Raw genomic sequence first — 16,861 nt, forward strand, 5'->3', positions numbered from 1 at the left:
ACGCTCTTCGGCCGAAGCAGAATATCGTGCCATGGCTGCCACTCCATGTGAGATAGTTTGGATACAAGGATTATTGTCTGATATGGGGGTATTGTTCGTGGAGTGTGCCAAGTTGTATTGTGATAACAATGCTGCATTACACATCGCTGCGAACCCCATGTTTCATGAGCGTACAAAGCACATCGACATTGACTGCCACCTCATCCGTGACAAAATCAAAGCTGGTTGTTTTCAGACCGCATATGTCTCTTCCTCAAATCAGCTGGCTGACCTCTTCACCAAAGGGTTGGGCACTGATCAACATTGCTTTCTATTATCCAAGCTTGGTGTCCAGAATTTGTTCCAAGCTTGAAGGAGGCGTGTTAGTATTAGCAAGCTCATATCGGCCCAAGTAATGCACCAACGTATAGGCCCACATAATATGCCAACAGTAGCCCATGTATTGGTGTATGGAAGTCGCATTTTATCTTTTTAGCTTTCGGATTAGACACGCTTCTTCTAGCTTCTATATATAAAAGCTTGTACACTGACGATTTAATAATTCAGTTCAGTTGCTTTTCTGATTTTCCCTCCAGTGGAAGTTACTGGTTTAACATAATCCAACTGTTTACACGCATGAATTAATGGATGTCTGTATTTTATGAGTATGTTTGTGTATAGGTGGAGAGAAAGTGTTTTGCCTAAGGAGAAACTACAGGCTGTTCAATTTTTATTGCCTTCGCTCTTTCGTTTTCAGTGCATTTAAAATCATGTCTAGAAATGAGGAATCGAAGATGGATTCAAGTTCATGGCTGCTTGTAGCTCCTGGTTTCTTCAATCTTCACAAGTTAAATTTGACGCCTTATCTCAGGCTCACTCAAGCGCAACTCATGTATCATTCATTTCGTGTTCAAAGTCATCATTTTATGAAAATGACTTACACAAGTTGCTGTAAAAGTATTACAAACGCATATAAACCATTTTAAATATATGTTTTCAACCAATGTTAGACAAAATATCACCATATATCAATTTAAATATTTTTTTTATTTAACATTTAAAAAATAATAAAGTTGACGCATATTGAGAAATGGTTATGTTAAATGAATCAATTATTGTGTAGAATCTTGCTTGAAGACTAACAGTCACAAAAGTGATGGTTGAACAAAAGTTGCGTGATCTTGGGTTACACCTAGATTAATTTTTTATTTTTTAAAAGGATTTGATTCAAGAAAAAGATTCGATGAATGTCATCAATTTTTTGTATATTTGAAATTTATATAAATTATTATTGATATTTCAAAATTTAATATGATATGAATTCAAATTTACTAAAAAAAATTAATTCAAATTTGTCAAAGAATTTAAAATCCAACAATTCATACACAACCTTTAGATTTTGTTCGAAGTAAGTTTCCATAGATCCTGTTTGGAAACATGATACGTTGAATGATGATTAGAGAAATATACTTCTACTTAGGTACGCAACACATGAAACATATGATAAAAAACAAACATTTAAGAAGAACAAAGATTAATTAAATATTTAAAATCAAAGCCCCCATGATCTCAATGAACCAAACCAGTCGACCAACATAATTTACCATAGAAGCCATAGAAGCCATAGAAATGGAATCAGGATTCCTAATCCCATCGCAAATCTTGGATTTAGTGTGCAAACATGTCTCATATCTTTTAACTTCTTGATCTTGCTTGCATATTTTTACCCCAAACGGAACATAATTTGTAGGAATCGATCCAATGGGATAACACAAATTTGGATTCCCCCATGCAGCAAATCTCCTCCCCAACTTCTCATAAAACCCTTTAGGAAACTTGAGATCCCCTGTCAAATTATTCCCGTGTATATAAATCGCACTTAAATTTGGTAAATTAGCAAGCTTTGGGGGAACATCCCCTGCGAGCATGTTGTCACTAAGACCCAAGAATCTTAGCCCTTTTAATTCTGAAAAAGACTCAGGAATGCCGCCTGTCAAGATTGTATTGGACAGGTCCAATGCGGTCAACCTCACCATATCATGCCACTCAACGTCTGCTAAGCTCCCACCAATGGGATTGTTTGAGAGGAATATTTCTTCCATAGAAGTCAACTCTTGAAGTGATTTGGTCAACCCATTTGAAAATTTGTTGCTGCTCAGGTCCAAAAGTGTCAGATTCTTCAGGTTCTTTATGTTTTCTGGGATTTTTCCTTCAAATTGGTTGTTGCTCAAGTCAAGCTTCAACAGAGAAGTCAACCCTCCAAAAGTTGAAGGCAATGAACCAGAAAATGAATTACTACTAAAATCAAGGAATCAGAAGATGATTAAGCCCTCCAAAATTATCTGGAACTTCTCCTTTGAATCTGTTTCCTGCAAGATTCAACCTCTTCAACTTGGTCAAGTTACCTATATTAATCGGTATTTCGCCGGTCAATCCATTTTCCATTAGAACTAATGACTCCAGATTTCTTAGCTCCGCAAAAGTTGCTGGAATTTGACCGGTGAGTCCTGGATTTGATCGGAATTCTAGTGACACGAGACTCTCTGCAAAAACCTCCCAATGCTGAGCAGGAATCGAAACGGGATGAGGTGAAACGAAACAACTGAAGAATGATAGAGATTTCAAGTGCCTCAGTGCAAACAAATGTGGACTGAATCCCACAGTTTGGTCACAAATGAGGGAATTCTCATAAACAGGTCCTATGCTTAAGTCAGTCACATACCAAAATCCATCAAATATGTCACAGGAAACACCCTGTGAAAGAACAGAGAAAATTCGAGAATGTTTAATAAATATATTATAGTGAGAAGAAATCAAAACTAAGAGTTCATGAACTTTGGAGCACAAGAAATGCCCAAGAAAATTGAAAGAATTTTGGTTTTGTATGCTAAAATCATGATTTAAATCTACCAGCATCATAGTTATAATCAGGAAGAAGACACATCATAGAATACACGTGAAAAATAAAAATAAAAAATATATTGCAATGTGGATACTGTAATGATTACTGATATATTATGCACTTCCATATCTCTGCTTTTCAGGCGGATACTAATTGATTGAATCAGACAAATAACATATGGCATCATTCCACTTGTCCTGCAGTGGAGATTCAGCAAAATATTTTGTTTCGGTCTCGACAGAGTATTTGATGAAGAACAAAGCTTGAAATAGTCGATGGAATTTTAAGACCATCTCCGATCCATTACGCTATTTTAGTATCGCACTAACTTTAAAATAGTATAATTCTTACACTAAATATAAAATTCATCTCCAACCCATCAACTCTAAAATCTATATTAAAAAAAATATTCTCGAAATATTCTCTATTATTTTATTAACAACAAATAATTTATTTCACAAAATATTTATAAACACAATAATTAAAATATCACTAATATCTAAAATCATTTCTATATTAAAATTCATTATATATATTAATGAATTAAAATATTAATTAAATATATTTTTATAATTACTTTAAAAAATTTAATATTTAATATTAATTTTAAATACTTAAACTTATTACTTAATTAAATGTAATTAACTAATCATTCAAAAAAATTACAATCACACATATAAATATTTTGAACATAAATTACTAACATACAACCAATATTCAAATGATGCTTATAAAATAAAAATGACACACAAATATCCAACTTTTAATTAACGGAATTACTATATAAATCCCATAAATGGTCGATTAGTGCATCTCGTAGTGCGAAGTGAGCCTCTCTGTCCCTTATGTTTTTATACCGAGCAAGAAATTCTTGAAATCTTATATTTTGATCCGTAACCATTTCCACATTTGGAGTTGGTGCTTCCAACGCATCTTCGATTGGTGTATCTAAGTCACGCTCATCTTCGATAATCATATTGTGCATTATAATGCATGCAATCATTATATCTTGCAAGTGTTTCTTCTGCCAAGCACGTGCTGGAGATGCTACAATTGCAAATCGTGATTGAAGTACTCCAAATGCGCGTTCGACATCTTTCCTACATGACTCTTGTTTCATTGCAAAATATTTTTTTTTTGGGACCGCGTGGATCATGAATTGTTTGCACAAGAGTTGACCATTTAAGATATATACCATCGTCTAAGTAATATCCTTGATGATACTCTTTTCCACCAATAAAGTAATTTGCTGAAGGAGCGATACCTTGCGCAAGATTTGAAAAAAGATTGGACGCCTCGAGAACACTGATGTCATTGTTAGACCCTGGCATACCAAAAAATGCATGCCATATCCAAATATCATAATCAGCAACCGCGTCCAAAATAATGGTCAGAGAACCACTACGACCCGCGTATTGTCCTGCCCATGCTGTTGGGCAATTTTTCCATCTCCAATGCATACAGTCCAAGCTTCCCAACATTCCAGGAAATCCACGTTTTTCACCAATATGCAGTAGTCTATCAATATCAATGGAGGTAGGTGACCTTAGGTATCGCTCTGCAAACACCTCTACAATATCCCGACAAAAACGTTGAAGGCATTGAATTGTAGTTGATTCTCCTATCTTAATATAATCATCAGCAGCATCTGCTGGTGTACCATATGCCAACATCCGCATTGCAGCAGTAATTTTTTGATTAGTAGAGAGTTCCAGCCGACCAAGACCATCTACTCGTTGTATGAAATAACGATCATGGTTCTTTACAGCTTCAACAATACGAAAAAAAAGCATCGTGACATTCGAAAACGTCTTCGAAACATTGCTTCATTGTATCTTGGATTATCAGCAAAATAATCGTTGAAAAGATTACGATCCGCCAATTCTCGATCACGCGGAATTACGATATGACCGGGAATCGACCCTCCATGTTTGACTTCAACCTCATGTTGCTCAGCATATGAAGCCGCTAAAATTGTGTTATTGGTTGCTAGACTCCCCAATAAATTTTCTGTTTCGTTGATGGACTCAAATTGATCTTGAACATGTGAATCAAATTCATCAGATGAGCTAGATGATGCTGAATTAAAAAATGAAAATTTTGATAATTCATGATGTATATTAATAGTTGGCAATTTAGAAGTACGAGTTGGATAACTTCATATGATTGATATTATATAACAAAACCAAATCTATTCAAATTATCTTTATCATCTATCCAAAAATTCTGAACCGATTTATACACCATCGGATTAGATTTCATTTAATCCAAACCATAGGATCTTTAACATATATCCAAAAAAATCTGATCTGATTTATTCACCGTCGGATTAGATTTCATTTAATCAAAACCATAAGATCTTTATCTATCATTTATAAAACTTATCATATTTTGAATTATATATATATATATATAATACAAACAACTAGCCAAAAAGATGATAAGTACTAATAATAATAAAAAATAAATAATAATAATAATAATAAAGTTATCATACATCGATGATAATGATATGATATTATATACAATAAACACAAATGGCCAAATATGTAATAATAATAATAATAATAATAATAATAATAATAATAATAATAGGATCATTATCCTATATCCAAAAAATCCGAATCGATTTATTCACCGTTGGATTAGATTTCTTTCAGTTGGAACCACAGGATCATTATCCTATATATACAAAATCTGATCCGATTTATACTCTGTCGGATTAGATTTCATTTAATCGGAACCGCATGATCTTTATCCTATATACGAAAATCTGATCTGATTTGTTCACCATTGGATTAGATTTCATTCAATCATAACCATCAACTTCATATCATCTAGTATCACTCATTCTATATATAGATATAACATAATTTCATTTCAAGTCTGTAAGGCCCAAGAAATTTATCCTGTTAATTTGAAAGGATTTGGCGATGATTATTATAATCTATTGTTGATAATTAATATGATTATAGACGGAACGAATTGGACCGAAAAGCCGAAAGAAAATCAAAAGAGATGAAAGGAGAAGTCCTTGCGCACATGCGCGAGGAAGACAGAACCTTGCGCGCATATGCGCGGTTTGAGGGCGCGCATATGCGCGAGGTGTCCATTAGGCTAGGAGAGTACTCGGCGCATATGCGCGACGTAGATGGCGCACATGCACGTGATGGACAGAATGTTCGGCGCATATGCGCGGAAGTGATTGGCGCATATGCGCGAGAAGAAAAAATGATGGTTCGAACAACACACGCATATAAAGTCGCGCATATGCGCGCAACGTGCAGAACATGCACGACGCCACTTGCCTTGCTGCATGCATGGTATGTATATATATATATATAAGCATGCGAATTATCTTCAGAAAGTGGGAAGGAAATCGAGAGTTGGGGAGAAATTTTAGTTCGTGATCTTAGAAATTAATTTACGAAGAAACCGCCCGTTAGATTTTCAATCCGACTTCAGCACCGAGTTCCTATCAACGCAGGCTACAACTGGACGTAAGTTTTGTTACGTTTAGACATTATTTGAATTTATGATATTGTCAGAATTGAATATAAATCAGATATGGTGTTTCTGCTACAGTAGACATTGTATAATTGAAGTCAGATTAAAGAATAGACTGTTTATACAATTGTTATGAGTTTCAGAGTTGAATTGATTGAGATTTGATATCAGAGTTGTGTTGTTACTGATTTTAAGTGTACCGATATTGAGATTATGAATTCTGGTACTATACTTGCGATGTTGAGATTGACGGGGGGTTATCGAGACTGTATTGTTATGCCGTTGAAACATCAGTTGATTTAGATTGACCAAATTCAGTAATGATTTCGATTGTAGCGTGATATCGTTGATATGAATTAGATTGTACATTGTTCCGATATGGATCAGATTATGTATTGATTTGAGTATTGATCAGAACAGGTCTTGAATCGAATTATATACTGATATTGTATTTATGCGATTGTCATTGCCAGACTGGGTATGGACAGATTGGAATACAAGACTTCGTCTTCGTCAGACCGAGAAGACAAAGGTATAATTCATGTTTTGTTTTGGGAAGACACAACTCAAATGAGATTCAATTTGAGTTTCCCAACAAAATCACATGCTAAATTGTTGTTTAGATTTTGTTATGATTATGCTTTGTTTATAGATTTATATTCAAGCATTTAAGATAGAAGAGTCATTGGCAGATTTGCCAAATTTCTAGATGTTCGGTGGTATCGACGCATAGGATCAGATTTCCTCCGATTGTAGACATTCGATATAGACAGGACCGAAGTCTAGGAATAAGACGTATCGTCACCCCGATTGGGAGGGTAGGTGACAGACAGTGACGTCTTATTCACACCAGGATCCCTAGAGTTAGAGTCGAGTCGAGTCAAGATATGAATTGAATTGAGTTGCATGCTTATTTTATTTTGGTTTCAGAGATTATGGAACCCATTGTTACTGCATGCTTATTTTGATTTGGTTTCATAGACTATGAAACCTATTGTTATTGATTTTATGCATGATAATATGCTTTATGATTTATATTGTGTATATGCATGTCTACCATGTTTTATACTGGGATTTATTCTCACCGGAGTATCCGGCTGTTGTCTTGTTTTGTATGTGTGCATGACAACAGGTGGGACAGGATCGGGGTCAAGAAGATGATGAGAGAATACGAGTTTAGAGTGGTGATTCCGGATTTATTGTAGACTTGGTTTAATACTTGAAATTTAGTAGTTGAACCTTAGACTAGTTTGAATAATTGTTGTACATTATTGTACTTATATACTGAGATGTATATTAGTTACATTCCATTACACTCCGCACTTGTGTTTTAAAAGAAAAATTTTTAGACCTTGTTTAGTTTAATTGATAATTAAATCCCAAAGATGATTAAGAAGATGATTAGCGTCTGGGTCCCCACAAAGTCACCATTATCATTCTCTATATAATAAATATTATACTTATCTCCCAACATATTTTTGTTTCAATGGCTTCGAATGCACGAACTGCTTCTTATTCATATCAAGAAGACATACACCTTTGTCATGTTTATCTTGTTATTTCCCAAGATCCTATCATAGGCATAAACCAATCTCGAAATCAATTTTGGAGTCATGTCGAGCAAAGCTACAACAGTTCCAGAGCACCCGACATGACTGAAGTTCGTAACAAAAGATCTGTGCAATCTTGTATGGGCTTAATATTGGCGGCGATTAGTAAATTAAACGCATGCATCCAACAAGTTGAACAACTACATCCAAGCGGTGCTTCAGATATGGATATTGTGAGTTTTGTTTTGATAGAATATCTATACTTATATTATTATCAGTTTTTTATATTATTTAACTTAACTTTAATTTTATATACAGATAATTCGTGCAAAAGAGTTAATGAAACAGGATTTTAATTTCAAGAAAGTTTTTAAGTTTGAACATGTATGGTCTATTATGAAAGATATGGAGAAATTTGCAGCTTCGTCAAATCATTCACGGTCAACAATTCAAAGAGGTATTGAATTTTTCAACTCTCAACAATCGGACACACAAGCAATGGATTCTCCCAAATCAGCGTCCCTTGGATTATCACCATTTGAGATTAATTTAAGTGATGAAAATATTGGTGGTACTTCGTCACAGCGGCCACTTGGAGTGAAAAAAGCAAAATTAAAAAAGAAAAAAGATGAATATATGTCACAGACAATTGAATCAATGAGATTAGGACAAGAAAAAATTCTGGAAATAATCCAAACTGGAAATGCTTATCGTGAACATAACAAAGAATTATAAAACGTATGCAACAAACTGAACGAAAATTGGAACAAAATGAAAAAAAAATAGAACAAAATCGACAAATGTTGGATTTGACTAGGTTTCAAGAAGAAAACAAAATTTTGGTAATCGATCTCAACTCAATTCAAGATCCATCTTTGCGTGAAAATTTTAGGGCCGAACAGTCAAGAATTTTGAGTGAGAGGGAAGAAAGGAAACGTGCACGTGATAGTCTCGACTATAGAAAATATTTTGGAGACATTGGAGGATCTGGATCCAGCTTACCTCCGTTTTAAATTTAAGTGCTTGTCATCCTTATTTTATTGTATTGTGGTATGATTTTTAATAGTTTGTTGTTTATTATCTTGTTTAGGTTTATGTTGTATCATTATCTTTGATTTTAAGTGTTGTCATCTTATTTTATTTTATGTTGTATTGTAATGTCAATTTTAATAATTTAGTGTTTTTTATGTTTGTTTATTTAATTTTGTATCATTTTCTTTGATTTTCAAAAAAATAGTGTTTGAAATCTTAATTTTTTTTTGTACTTGTATCTTTGTATTCAATATTAATTAATTTAATTATAACTACATAATTAAGATATTCATGGCATATTTTATACTGTTTTATTTACTACAACTAATTTATCACAAATAATTTATTAACATAATAATATTATCTTTATTAATTATGTATTAAATTAAAATATCCAAGTTTTTTAAAATCACTTTGTTAAAATTTATTGTTTGAAATAATACATTTTTATAATTAAATTAGATTATAAAACTAATTATATAATATTTAGACTTAGCAATTACAAAAAAAAAAATGCTATTGCTACAGTGTTACACTAAATCTGGCTGGAGCAATTAACTCTGCACCAAAATGGTGTTTGGGTTGGAATTGCTCTAACAATGTAAGAAACTATCTGAAGTGGATATCATAAAATTTAGAAACGACAAAATAATTGTCGTGAAAAAATCAACTTCTGCTGACAAAACTCAGTCAAGAAAATACAAGAACTCCAGAAGTTTGCGCCATTTGAAATTTTGATTCAAGATCATTGAGTGTATAATGAGTAGATTAGAGCTAATTACCATGAATACCAGGATTCCATTTATCGTTTCCATAATCTTGAATCGAAGAAACCAGAGAGAATATTATTTACCTGAATAGGAGTCCATCCGCAAGGATCCGGATAAAGATCCGAACCATTCCACCATTTGCCCACAAAATCTTGAATAGCAGAATACAGAACTTCTTGTTCAGTTCTCTTCATTGGAGCCGTCACTGTTTCATCTTCCCCATTGCACCACACACACAAGAAACGAAGTATGCAGAGAATTACAATGTAAGAACTCAAAGATTTAATCTTTTTCATGACTACTTAAAACCCCAGATAGAACACAAAGACGCACTCAATAAATATAAAGATTACCAAGTAAAGATAGCACGAATTTATATAATGGCGGGAGAAATATTCCAAGGAATGGAAAAAAGAATGTGAAGTGAAGAATGAGTTTGCAAGCAATTTCAATGAACGAGAACGCTTTATCTTGGTGAGTTAATAGGAAGCTAAGGTATAGTAAATGAAGTGTATGCAGAAATCGTAGAAGATACAAGTATAGGGGGAGAGAGAGAGCACAATTCTCGATGCTACGAAAACAAGAAATTACGTTAATGTCAATGAGAGCAGAGGAAATGATGGAGAAAGGTAATTCAGCTGTAACTCTACAAGGACTATGCTGTTAAAAGGGCTCTCTCAGTTCCCTTTTATTAAAGTGGATGATTTTGATTGCAAATCAATGAAAATATGAATGGAGTGCCTCTGATTCCAAGTTAAGAGCAATGCTACACCTAAAATATGAAAAATAAAGAGCGGAAAATTTATAAATTTTGACTGAACATTATACTTAAAGTTGTGTCTTTTTTCCAAGGACTAATTTAAGAAACCAAAAACGAAACTCTTGAATCCAAGGGTGTGAGTGTGACCGAAATAGAACTCGTGTGACAATCATCGAAATAAGTATTGGATGTGATAACGGCACATCGAGAAATATACTTCTGGGAGGGACAAGGCAACTCGAGAGTCTCGATCTTTCGGCTGTCCCTATTAAAAATGTATGTCCTCTACTTCACACACTACTAACTTCATCTACTCACGAGAAAGTCGAACTAAACAAACCGAAAAAAGATAGCAGAGGATAAAACTCACGTTTCTTGAAAATATAATTAATCATCCTTGAAACATATTAAATTTGCGAAGATTGCGGTTGGGCAAAAACCATCATTTGACTCCCTCCATGACCCAAGTTTATCAGTTGGTAAATTTATTTATGACGGGCTTTATTTAGACTTGTGATTAAAGGTATTTGTAGGGAGTGGGGGCAAAGTAGATATGGGCATGCAAATGCATGCAAGACAAAGGTAGTTTTGGTCTCTGGGTAGCTTGTTCTCATTTTTTGAGCTGTTGGGTTTAAAACTGGACTCTGCTACAATCCAAGGACTGAATAGTAGAATAGGGGAGGGCTTTGAGATTTGGACACTTCTTACTACCTTTTCATTAATGGCCGTCAGTAATCAAAATTCAATAAATTATCGAATTATATATATACCATCTAAATAAATAATGTCAACTGTCAATCAAAACTATAGATAAGAAAAGTTTCAGCTATGATGCGCGGGGACATCATTCTAGCCCATGTGTTGGTCAATGTTCATAAGTCCTATGTTGATAAAGCCCGAGTATCTAAATACATTGTATATATAATTACATGAAGATTTAGATTGTTTTTGTTTTTGTTTTATTCATGATATCTCACTGCAGGTTGCAGTTTTAAATTCAAAATCAATTATTAGATATTAAAACTCGTTCTTGTCTTTAATTTTTGTGCAGATTGATCTTTACGTGTAATAATTGTGTGCAAGTAGATTGAATTCAGTTATATATTATATGTTAACTTTTAAACGGTCTGTATTGGTTTTTGTCGTCGTCTTGATATGTTTGAGAATTTACAAATCCTAGCTTTGAAATCGACCAAATCGACCGTTGTACGTAACCAAACTCTGAACATTGGACATCAAAAACCGAAAGCCCGTGCTTGGACGACCATATTCCACCGCTGATAGGAGTATTGAGTCGGTTGGCTAGAAAATCGTGTTTTTAGGACTCGTCATTTTCATGTTCAGTTTGTCCAATTTCTGAACGAATTCAGGAGGCGGCGATGAAGGTGAAGAACGATTAAGGTGTGCTCGTCACAATGAAGGTGGTAATCGACCCTCAAACGCCGTCGAATTTTCGATCCAAAGTCGCTCCATCTGCGCATGATTCCTTAAATAAAAAATTGATTTCCGGCAAGTTTTGGCTGTGCGAGTCTAGTTCTGATTTCAGATTGTTTTAGCTTCAAGTTGGGACAATTTCAGGTTCTGGTCCAGTTGTTATTTCGATTTTTATGCTTGATTACATCATTTTCTCTTGAGTAAAATAGGCTTCCGGAAGTAAGGATTTTATTTCTTTGAGTTTAATTTGTTTTCGTCACATTTATCACACTAAATTGATGTATTGTTTGCGTTTACATTGTAAGTTCAATCGTTTGACGATTCGAGATATAAACCGAAGAATCTATATTTTATGAAAGATTATTTAATGTGATATTTTGAAAGAAGGTTGTGCGATATTGTTAATATTAGTTTAAGGATTACTGGACTAAGAAAATTACTGAAAGTTGAATATGGCTGCCTCCATTTCGAATTTTCTTAAGATCTCATTAATGTAAGCGTCTTGAGAAATTCATAATCTCTATCTCAGCTTACTGAGTAAGTCTCTTGTGAGACAGTCTCACAAATCTTTATATGTGAGACAAGTCAACACTACCGATATTCACAATAAAAAAATAATATTCTTAGCATAAAAAGTAATATTTTTCATTGATGACCTAAATAAGATATCTATTTCACAAAATACGCATGTGAGATCGTCTCACAAAGTACGACCCGTGAGACCGTTTCACACAAATTTTTGTCCAGATTATTTCTATTCCTAAGATCTTCCTTGATGTGCCCAAATCTTTCGTTTCAAATTCCGCTTTTAGTCTTCCCTTGAGCTTACCAAGTTCTAGTCTTTCCTTTCTTGCCAACAACATGTCGTCTATGTTAGGTGCAATAATTGTCCCTATTTGGTAGAGCGATCGAATCGTGGTGCTTGAGCTGATGTGCGATTTAAAAGATTTGAGTTGCACCATTACTACTAGCTATAGCTTTTGGTAAAGCGGTAAGCACTCGGTCCTACAGTCTACGTACAAGAAGTGACATAAAAGACATGATGAAGATCGATCCATGTGTGTGAGATTTTCGGATACTTAAACAAAGAAGTAAGGGCTTCCAGTAACTCCTTGATGAGGCCGGGACATGTGGGACTCCAAATATTTCATGTAAGGTATGTGCTCCCAACACAGTAAAAATTAGTGGCCTCGACTAGAGTATATGATCCTCCAAGTGGAGATGATGGACGGATAAGCTTGAGGGAAGGCCTGAACCATGTGAATAATGGTGATCTTTTACTTGAGGGAAAAATTGTTAGAAATACAACTAAAGTATCACATTAGAAATATATGAGAAATATAATGAGTTAATAAGATGAAAAAATATTTTTTAATATTAGGTTTTATTGGTAAATTTGAAAAAAAAAAATTCATGAAGATTTATGATCAAAATGGACAATATCATATCAATTTTTAGATGTGTGATTTCCATTATGCAACAAGTAAGTTTCGAACAAATACATCCTGATTGATAGAATATGATTTTTGGATCATTTAAATTTACTCACCAAATTTTCTTAGAACTAATAAATTTTCAAATAAAGAGTATAAACTGTTTTAAAGAGTTCATGAAGTCAGCCAAATACCCTTATAATTATATATTGTACTATGAATAATCTAGATTATAATGGTTAGGGGAAAATTTAATTGTTAATATCTTTTTAAAAATAGAGACGAATGAAAGCATATTTCGTAATAATTATGAAATATAATAATAATAATAATATAATAATAATAAAAAAGTAAGAGGGACAAATCAAGCGACACTCGTGACTATGGAAGGTTTCTAATAATTTCAATTAAATTAACATTTTTCATTAATTCGTGCCATCATTTTTAAAATAATTAAAGAAAATGCTCTCATTTGTTAGTGTATCTCATTTGTTAGTGTATTTGCGTAGGCACGTACACTTTTTATATTTATAGGGGGACCGAAACATTAATAAAATGTAAAGGGCAATCGATGGGTGTAGCGGTTTATTTCATCTTACCCATGTGGGCATTGTCCCCATGATAGGATGGATGGCCAATATTTGTCCATGTATATATAGGACCCATTTTTTTAAAAAAAATTGTATGTATGACAAGATCTTACCCATTAAAATGAAGTGAAAATAGCGCCCACATAGATAGGATCTCATTAACCGGGTGTAGCTAGCTAGGAAGATCTTGTTTTATGGGTTAGGACCACGAAATCTATTTTTTTGTTTTTGCCAGCTCTAACACACTTGATTTGTCATTTTCTCCTTACAATATAATATCATTTGAAAATTGGGAAAATATTTATTAGTACAAGCATCTTATATAAATATAAGTACAAATATAAATATATATATATGTGATCTTATATTACATAGATAATTGTGTTCGCCAAAAATCAACGTACTCATCATCTAATTCTTTTCGTCTCGATCAAACCTTCTATGATGTTCACACTAATTGTTTGAAAGTAAAATCTTTCCAAATTTAACATGATTAGATCATAGCAACACTGAGGACATCTCCAACCCAAGCATCAAAATGACGTTAAAGCAAAATGGCGTTATTTTGCTGCTTGGGCTTCTCCAAAGCTCCAAGCTCTGCGCCAAATGTGGCGCAGAGTTCTTTTCTTATTTTTTTTTAATTTTTTTTTTGTTTTTTAATTATAAATATTTATATTAAAAATTATAAATATTTTTTATATTTATAGTTAGATAATATCTATTAAATATAAAATTAAAATATTTAATTATATAAATTATATAAAATATTAATTATATTTAAACATCTAACACACAAATTTATTGAATAATATTTAAACATTCAAGTACACAGTTAAAATAAAAATACGAATTCGAATTCAGATAATGCAGGGGAACCTGATATTGGAGATTCTGGTTCTTGAGTATCCGACTGTGATGAATCCAAATTTGTGACATGTTTTTTGGATAGTGGTATCGGTGCACTGGCGTTGGCCGAAAATTTCTCCATATCTTTCATTATAGGCCAAACATGATCAAACTTGAATCCTTTAGTGAAATTTTTATCTCGAATCATTAAATCCTTTGCCATGTTCAAAGATGCTCATTATGCATTACGAAATACTTTAATTGATCATTTATGGGATGAATATGGTCGTTCAAATATTTGAAGTTGTATTTGTGCAATGTTATTTAATTTAATGTCATATATTAATTTTATTTCACCAATTGAAATTATTTTTATTTCAATTCGTATAATATAGATTTCAATAATATATTTAAAATAATTAAATTAATCATTTTTGTAATATTATCACATTTATTAAAAATATAATATTAAATATATTCAATATAAAATGTAATTATAATTATATCACTAAATTTAAAAAATATATATTTAATAACTTATAAAAATGAAATAAATAAAATAAAAAAGAATATTCCGAGAATATTTTTTTTAGAGTAAGATTTGAAGTAGATGGGTTGGAGATGAACATTGTATTTGGTGCAGAAACTGCACTATTTTAGAGTAGAGTTGCTTTAAAATAGAGTTTTGGGTTGGAGATGGCCTAAACAAATGGTCCGTAATTCTTTTTATGACTAAATGAGATGTAAAATAAGGTTAGTCTATGTTTCACTTTAAGTTATTTTCCTTATTATTTAAAGTCATTAGATCAAAACATTCCTGAAATTCTTATATATTTATTGTAACTATAGGTTTTAGTCAAATAGGAGTTAGAAGAAAAGTAAAAGGTAAATGGCCATAAACTCTCTATTAAATCCATCTTATAACTTTATTTGGTGCATGTATGTGTATGTGTGCTTGAATATGATTTTATGGTGGTCTATCACTATAGTAATTAATGCTCTTTGTAACCTAAGAGATATGGTACCAGACTTGATGTCTTTTAAGAGGAAAAATTGCAATTTTAATATAAATTTGTTTATTTTGGGTTTTAGTCATGTAATTTGTTAAAGTTTGGTTTTCATAAAGTGATTTGATTTTTTTTTTTGAAACCACTAAATCAATCGAATGTAATTTATTTAACTCCAATTTCATTTTATGCGACACGTGTGATGAGAATAAAATATATATTACCTATTAAAATTTGTCTAAGCAAAGAAGTGAGAGGAAAATAAAACAAAACGACCCGAATAAATCAAAATGTGAGAAAAACATTTATTATTTTCCTTTATTTTTGTTTAAGTAGAATTTTAATGTGTGTAATATATGTTTTATTCTTATCGCATGAACTATATAGGAGAGCATCAATGTTAAATAATTAATGTTCGATGAATTTAGTGGTTTCAGGTAAATAAAAGACCAAAACAAAAAATTCAAATAATCTGATGTAAATCAAAATTCGATAAGTTACACGATTAAAATTTAAAATATGTCAAATTATATGACCAAAAATGTAATTCTCTCCTAGTTTCAATTGATAGAAAAAGAAATTTAAAATTGATGAATGTTAAAAAAAAAACAACGACATTCATTTGTTAAAATTAGAATTATCCTAAGTGCAGGACCAATTATTTTTGGTCAAATGGAGATCATATTTACTTTTTAAATTCAAATTTGAGCAATATTAGTTTTTTTTAAAAATTTCCTCCAAAAAATGGAGGTGATAGATTCAACATTTATTTACACGAAATGCGTGCATGTTAGGGCCACTTTAAGATTTTTTTTCCCTTGCTCTTTTTTTTTTACCAAAAAAACAAAAAATAATTAATTTTCAAAAAATAAATAATTAATTAGAAAACTTTTTTCTTAAAAAAAAATTAATATAATGACTTCATCACATATTAGTACAAATATTTACAGGGAACAGTTATTGGACTCATGTGGATGGACAGCCCAAATTTAGGCCCAAACTAGCCAAGGCCTACATATATGTAGTTAAAACGGTCAACAGCTTTCTCTCA

The 16,861-nt window shown here is 32.4% G+C and overlaps 1 protein-coding gene and 1 pseudogene across 1 annotated transcript; both read right to left on the reverse strand.

The window, feature by feature from the left end:
* Positions 1 to 1,517: 1,517 nt before the first annotated feature.
* LOC142504425 (piriformospora indica-insensitive protein 2-like) lies at positions 1,518 to 10,379 on the reverse strand. The gene is given in 3 exon segments (XM_075617294.1): positions 1,518 to 2,288; positions 2,290 to 2,733; positions 9,824 to 10,379. Coding segments are annotated over 3 exon segments (1,428 nt in total). The 5' UTR covers positions 10,037 to 10,379.
* Positions 3,524 to 5,128, reverse strand: LOC142556379 (uncharacterized; annotated as a pseudogene).
* Positions 10,380 to 16,861: the final 6,482 nt, after the last annotated feature.

This window comes from Primulina tabacum, chromosome 9, assembly GCF_025594145.1.
Source record: "Primulina tabacum isolate GXHZ01 chromosome 9, ASM2559414v2, whole genome shotgun sequence".
Lineage (NCBI taxonomy): Eukaryota > Viridiplantae > Streptophyta > Magnoliopsida > Lamiales > Gesneriaceae > Primulina > Primulina tabacum.